The 7,089-nt window shown below is 51.7% G+C and overlaps 3 protein-coding genes across 3 annotated transcripts; 1 reads left to right on the forward strand and 2 right to left on the reverse strand.

Annotated features, from left to right (window-relative positions):
- Positions 1 to 49: 49 nt before the first annotated feature.
- On the forward strand, positions 50 to 3,673 carry IUM83_13113 (uncharacterized protein; the record flags this gene model as incomplete). The annotated part of the gene is made up of 5 exons (XM_067937772.1): positions 50 to 159; positions 276 to 720; positions 790 to 1,149; positions 1,217 to 1,336; positions 1,412 to 3,673. 5 exons carry the CDS (start codon positions 50 to 52, stop codon positions 3,671 to 3,673), a joined length of 3,297 nt encoding a protein of 1,098 aa, XP_067795683.1.
- Positions 3,674 to 3,822: 149 nt separating this feature from the next.
- On the reverse strand, positions 3,823 to 4,404 carry IUM83_13114 (Cysteine-rich protein; the record flags this gene model as incomplete). Its single annotated transcript, XM_067937773.1, has 1 exon — positions 3,823 to 4,404. One exon carries the CDS (start codon positions 4,402 to 4,404, stop codon positions 3,823 to 3,825), a length of 582 nt encoding a protein of 193 aa, XP_067795684.1.
- Positions 4,405 to 6,453: 2,049 nt separating this feature from the next.
- On the reverse strand, positions 6,454 to 7,089 carry IUM83_13115 (Cysteine-rich protein; the record flags this gene model as incomplete). The annotated part of the gene is made up of 1 exon (XM_067937774.1): positions 6,454 to 7,089. The coding sequence occupies one exon, from the start codon at positions 7,087 to 7,089 to the stop codon at positions 6,454 to 6,456; it is 636 nt and encodes a 211-aa protein (XP_067795685.1).

Consider the following 7,089-nt stretch of genomic DNA (forward strand, 5'->3'; position numbering starts at 1 on the left):
GAGCGGAGTGATGGTCGTGTGAACTGCGATTTTTCCCGCGCACTCGAGAATGGAGCAGGGCGGCGGCGAGGACGCCAGCCTCCTGCGTTGGCTGGGCTTCTACGCGGCGGACGCGCGGGAAGACTGCGTGACGATCGTGCTGCGGCTGCTGGCGCTCGCGTAGGACGAGAAAAGCTTGGCGTTCCTGAGGAAATCAGGGCAAAAATGACGGGTTTTGGGCGGTTCCTAACGTTATATTTGCTGCTGTGGGCTCTGGTGCTGCATATTGTACGCAGATTCCCCGCTGCATTTGAAGCAGACAAGGCGATGGATGGCTGGAGCGCTGTGGTGGCGGTGCTGGAGGGCTTCTACGAGGCCTCGTTGACTCTTAACGTGGAGAAACTGCAGGACTCCAGTGCCGAGAGGCTCAACGGGACGCTGCGGGCGCTGCTGGAGCTGCTGCTGGCTGCGGTGGTGCAGTGCGAGGCCAAGGAGAAGTTCGTTAAGGACATCCTGGCCATGGAGGACGTGGTGCAGGCGGATCTGATGGCGATCATCGAGAAGGTCATGGCCAGAGGAGTGTCCATTTTACGAGAAGAGAAGTGTGAAGAGGAAAAGGAGGAGGAGAAGGTGGAGAAGAAGAGTGTGGAGTCGCCCGGGATGGGGTCTCCGCTTTATTTGTCGAGAAATGCGGCGTTGGAGCGCACGAAGAGGGAGAACGGAGTGCTGAAGGAGGAGAATGTGCGTGGAGTTGAGTGAATGATGCAGGTTGAGGCTTGAGCTTGTGACGTTTGTCTTTGGTGTTTGCAGATTCATATTGCTGGGGAGTTAGAGGTGGCGGTTACAAAGTGTGGTGAGTTGGAAGAAGAGAAGAACTTATTGGTGGCGACAGTTCGCCAGCTGAAGCAGCAGGTGGATGCTGATACCCTGCGAACGGAGAGGTCGATGCGCGCGCTATATGATGAGCAGATACAAACACTCCAGCATGAGCTGAACAGTACAAAGGATGAGTTACAGGACAAGACGGTGCTGGCGAATCAAGTGCCTTCACTACAAGACGAAGTCGATTTGTTGCGGCCGCTGGCAGAGAAAGTGGTGAAGATGGACTCAACCATGACGAAATACAAAGTCAAGATTGATGAGCTGTCTGGAGCAAAGGACAGTTTACGGGTGCGATATCTTTGTGTGATTCAAAGGATATCACGATTGGACATAATTTTGACGTTTTAAATTGTAGCGTCTTGAAGGCACAAACTCCGAGCTTATTGAAAGGAATCTCGCCCTGGAAAGTGAGCTCGCAAAGGCTGCATCTTGGCAACGCAAACTTACAGAAGCGAAGGAGGCAAATACCGCTGTGGTAAGTTTAGGCTGGTTTCTTGATAGGATTGTCTTGGCCTTGAAGTATTGAAGCGTTTATTCGGTGCTTTATCAGCAATTTCGAGTTTCTGAGCTGGAGGCATTGCTCGCACGCGAAAGACAAGAGTTTGCAACGGCTCGCGCAGAACTCGACACCGCACAAACTGCTCTGCAAGAAACAACAGCATTGAACAGGCAATTACAGCAGTCTGTCGGCCAACAGACATCTGACGACGCGACGCGAAGACGTGCATCGTGCTCTGCTCCAGCCATGTCTGGTATCATCAGCGAGTTTAATCCTGAACTTATGCAGAAGCTCACTCGATTGGAATACGAGAATACGGAGCTTAAGAAACAGATTGATGGCGAGACAGCAGCACGAATCGACAGTCTGTTAGATGAAATCGATAATTTGACGCGCCTCAAAAAGTCATTCGAGACGAAATACTTCGAAAGTCAGCAGACTCTTCAATCCACCCAGTCCGAGTTTAAGAGCACAAGGGAGCACTTAGAATACTCCATTGCGAAGCTTCAAGCACAAATCCGAGTGTCAGTTGAGTGGAAATCGTGTTTGGAGGAAGATGTTTCATCCCACGCTCTGGAAAAACAAGTGCTGGTTGCAGAGCGAGATCATCTAACCGAAGGTCTCTCTCGAAGTAGAGAACGGGAACAGCAACTAACCCAGGCCCTGGCAAGTCGACAGCGTGAGCTAGCTGGACTAGAGGAGGCCAATCAGACGTTAACCGAACATTATGACCAGTTAGTGGAGCAGCACGAATATTTAGCGAAGGTGAAAGATGATCTTGAAGAAACGCTAGTGCAACAAATTGCGTGTATCGGGATGCAGCTCGAGGATGCCGCTGCCGAACGGATACGGTTTCAAGAGTGCAAAGTACAAGAGCTGAGTGAAGTTCGCCAAAGATACAACGAGCACGTTGCCGAAACGATCTCACGAATGACATCGCTCGTTGAGTCGAAAACCACTGAAGTCGAGCAGTTAACATCAAGGCTTCAAGAAGAAAAGATTAAACATGAAGCAGAACGTCAGGGGCTAGAAGCCGCAAATCTATCTACTATCCAAGAGCTGGAAAGATACCAGGAGCTTCATTCAGTATCCAATGCAGATTGGAGTGAAAAGGAAGATGCCCTTAAAAGGCGGGTTATCGAGCTGGAGAAGCTGTGGAGCGAATACAAGCAGCAGGACCAGACACTGAAAGAAACTATCAAGAGCCAACTCCAGTCAAATGCGCGGCTTGTTGAGAAGAATAAAGTTATGAAAGCGGACATTGTGGAAAAGCGGCAGACGATTTTTAGGCTTGAAAGTACAGCCACGCGACTGGAATCGAAGGTGGATTTGCTCGAGAAGGAGCGGACTCACTTTTCTGGCCAAGTGAAGCGAAAGCGCGTCGTAGAGAACGAGTTTTCAACGTTTTCATTTCAGTTGAGTACGCAGGTTACCCTAGTCGTGTCGGAGATGGAGAAGGTACTCAAGGAGAACAAGGAGCTGAATTTGAAACTTGCTGGTTGCAGCTGTGGAAGGCAGCCTTCGCTCCAGAAGGGAGGCTCTGACTCGGCGCAAAAGGCAAAAGCCTACTATTTGTCCCGAATCCAGCAGCTTGAACATGACAAGCAGCACGTAGACCACAAGCGCCGCGAGTTGCTTCTCATCAATGCGAAGCTTATTCAAGAGCAGAAGCAGCTTCATGTCAAAAATTTGAGCTTAGTTAATGAGGTGCATAACCTACAGGAGTCCGTGAATCACTGGCGGTTGGGCGAAGAGAGACGCAAGAAAAAAGAGGAGCGGTCAGACCTGTATCTGGAAGACAAGCAACCTTCCCATATTGCTCCAGCGTCGGCAGGAAATCAATCGACCGGTAACAAACCCGTGTCATTAGCAAAGCCAGAGCAGCGGGAGCAGGACAGCAAACCCACTTACGAACAGCTTGATAGCAAGGCGCAAGCGGGCTCGCGTGCTGTTAGTTCAGCATCAACTGGCAACGAAAGCGCCTACTCCACCCCAGTAAATGGAACCCGTACAAGCAACAAAACCACTCCTAAGTCAGCCGGTCGCAGGAAGCGCAGACTGGAGAACGACTTCACGACCCCTGAGACTGTAGAGCCGACAGCATGTAGTAGCGCAACAGTTGCAGACTTCACGGACGCAAAAGATTTTTTCTCGACCAAGTCCCCAGCTCGACAAGCACCACAAGCTGCATTCAGCTCGGTCCCGTCTTCATCGGAACGGCGGTCAAAGCGTCGACTGTCCCGCTTCATCACGCGGAACCTATCCTCCGACAACCAGCAATCAGAGAGGCCATCGGAGTGCAAACAGCAGTAAGCTCCTCGTGGACAAGCAAGTGTGCCAAAAAAAAATCGCCAACGAAGCGATCGTCATGTACGTAAGTTGTTTTCGTATATTAGGAACTACCTAATGGCTGTTTCATCCTAGAATGCAAAGCAGGCAATATCCCTGCCATCTCCACCTCATCACGAGTAGTAAGGCTTCTGTCCACACTCCATACCGCCCTCCTGGAGATAGTGGCAGTACTTGTCTTCGGTGCACGTCGTGGTGGCGTTGCCGCACTTAGTGGCTCCGCTGGCATCGTCCACTGCATCAGCAGGGGCGCAGACGCAGTTTTGGCCCGCGCCATGGAGACACAGACACTGGAATTCGCGCTTGCACACGGGCGGGTCGCCCATCTTGCGGTTCATCTCGGCCATGGGGTCGCAGTTGTCCCAAGGCGCCACGGCCGTCTCTTCGACCGCGAACGGATTGTCCTGCATGTTGCTGGGGTCGTAGACCAGGCAGGACGGCGCCGTGGCGAACATCTCCTGGCCGGGCTCCATCCGGCACACGAAGTTCTTGCTGGCGCACATGGCCATGGTCTTGTCAGGGAAGTCGCAATCGGCGCCGTCCGCCACCACGTGCACGTAGTACTTGACGTTGGGCTGGGCCACGGGCGGCTGTGAGTCGGCCACGGCAAGGTGCACCTTGCTCTTCAGCGGCTGGGCGAGCGCAAGCGCCGCCGCGGCGGTCGACGCGATGAGTAGCAGGCGCAAAAGCTGCATCGACGGTATGTGAGCTATTCGGAAATGCTCCATCAAAGAGCTCTATAACAGTGCCCTAGACGTCTAGAGAGCAGTTTGTTCTGTGTGGATTGTGAGATCGTGGTACACTTCACGAAATTATTAAGGACAGTTAGACAGCACACCGTCAGGAAACAATGAGAAACGAACACCAAGATAAGATCCGAACGCTCTCTTATTTATTGTACCGGCCAAAAACGTTTGTACCGGGATTGGTAACATGAGCGGTTTCTGGGTCATATATTTGTCAATATTTGTCGGCCGAAGCCACTGTTGCCCACAAAATGATCCCACAGTTCTTGTTGTACTTGCATACTACATTTCATCTTAATCAATCTTGTCTAGCGATGTATGGGTTTCGGTCAATATTGCCAGTAATTCCATCCTTCACTGCTTCACAAATAAAATAGTACCATACTGACGCTAGAAGCGAAGTCTAACAAGCAACAGCAACGCGCCATCAAACTACAGCGTTTCAGCTTCATAACGAGTGCACGTCGACTGAAGTTGGAGGAGTCTTGGCACCAGGAGAACTTCTAGCCTGCCAAGAAGCAAAGACTTTGCTTCGGAGTCTTCTTATCGATAGGTTTCGTTAATGCTGTAAGATTTTTTTTACACATAGGTACAGGAGGGCAACTTTGAACAAAATAAAACCTTCTGAGATACTAAAGTGTACGGGGGATTGGACCCTGATCTGTTAAAATAATCAAACCTGGGCTTCGACGCCAACGTGGTTGCCTGTCCCATGCATCATGTTTTATTTACGGATTTGTTAAAATAATCAAACCTGGACTGCAACGTCAACGAGACTGCCTGTCCCATGTATCCAGTTTATGATTCACATATTGAGCTACATGTAATTGTGTGCTCGTACTTTGATTGATGCTAGGCTAACTCTACTTTCGCTCTTCTCCCAAACTGTTGGTCAGCCGAAAGCGTTTTTCTAACGGATATATCTCGATAACGACACCGAATTCGTCAAATTTGAGTCCAAAATCGGGATCTACAGGCGAAGATTACCCCTACATCTGCATGTACAGTGCGCACGCCGCACTCGAAATAACTGGGTTTTTTAACCAATGAATGCGCTTATAGCGTCAAATCGCTGTACATGATTCGTCTAAAATCGATAGGAAGCAGATGCAGAAAAAAGCATTGAAAAAGCTATCACCGTTTTTTTGTTGTTGCAACGGACGAAAAACCGATTGTGGGTCGGGTCAAATTATAGCCGACCTTGGTAAGATATCGGTAAGATTGGTAACAAACTATTGAAAAGCTGTTCCGAAGGTAACAAATGAGTTAAATCGATTTGAGTACGGCTCTAGTAACTAATAGTTTTCCATACACGATAGTTAGTAACTATCGTATATGGAAAATCATCCATTTTACATGTGAAGTGTCTGGCGAGTCGCCACTTGCAACCCTGGTCACCAAAACAACCCGGGACTCGTAAATCCTACTATGATGCATGATTATTCAGATGAAATTACGTAGATAACCCCACTAAGTACTTCGGCACAGTCGACTTGGCTGCTGCGGTCTTTTCATCTGGACAAGTTGGTGCTTGGCTGAGTCGCTTCAGTGCTTTCAGGATCAGCAAGTGCATCGAATGGTGTTGCCGTGTACCTGTGCGCAACGGCTTGAAGAACGACATCTTCGCCTAGAGTAGCCCTAGCACGGTCGAGAGCGCTCACGTGTACGAGTGGATGGGCGTCTGCTTGGCGTAGTCTGTCCTGACCCACCAGAGCGCCGTTCCAGTGCAACTTGCACGGGCTGCAGGGGGCTGCCATAGTAAGTTCTGGCTAATGGAGACACTGTGGTCAAGAAAAAAAAAATCAAATCAATTTTTCTTCATTTTGTTTGCGGGTCACTCAATGCGTAAAACGAGCGGTACAAACTTTTTTTGGCCGGTACAATACTGGTTAGCAGCGCCGAGCTAGAAAATGCACATAGGATCTCGATTTCTCTCTCTCGTTAAGAAGATCCTCGTAGCTAAACTAAACGTACACACAGGGAAATACCTCCGCCGGCTTAGTCGCTCGAGCTGGCGTCGGAGCTGTCGCCGTCCACGCAGATGGCGAAGCTGTCGTAGTCGTCGCACGAGAGGCCCTCGTCGCACTTGCCGTCGTCCGTGCAGTCGCTGTAGAGCCCCGTGCTGCTGGGCAGGTAGGGCGCCGTGGCGCACTCCTGGGCGCTGCCCTTGGTGCGGCAGTACTTGCCCTCGTCGCAGGCGTTGGTCTCGCCGCTGGACGTGGTGCAGGTGGCGGCGGTGCCGCGGCCCGTGCGCCAGGCGTCGGGCGGCATGCAGTAGCACTCGGCGTTGGCGTAGTCCATGCAGAGGCAGGTGAACTCGAAGAGGCACTTGGACGGCAGCGACGCGTTCGTGGCGCTGCACTGCGCCCAGGGCATGGTGGTGCTGCTGTCCACCGAGGCCAGGAAGGAGTCGTCGCGCTCCAGGCACTTCTGCGCGCCGGAGCCGTCGTCCTGGCACGCGAACGACTCGCTCTCGCACAGCAGCACGTCGCCGCCGTTGGGGCACGCGGCGTTGTCGGCGACGACCGTCACCTCGCGGAACTTCATGTGGTGGCGGCGGTGCACCTTCATGTTGGCGCCCAGCGCGGGCGACGCCAGCAGCGCCAGGGCGACGAGGAGCGAGGTCGGCTGCAT

Source organism: Phytophthora cinnamomi, assembly GCF_018691715.1.
Source record: "Phytophthora cinnamomi strain GKB4 chromosome Unknown Contig19, whole genome shotgun sequence".
NCBI lineage: Eukaryota > Oomycota > Peronosporomycetes > Peronosporales > Peronosporaceae > Phytophthora > Phytophthora cinnamomi.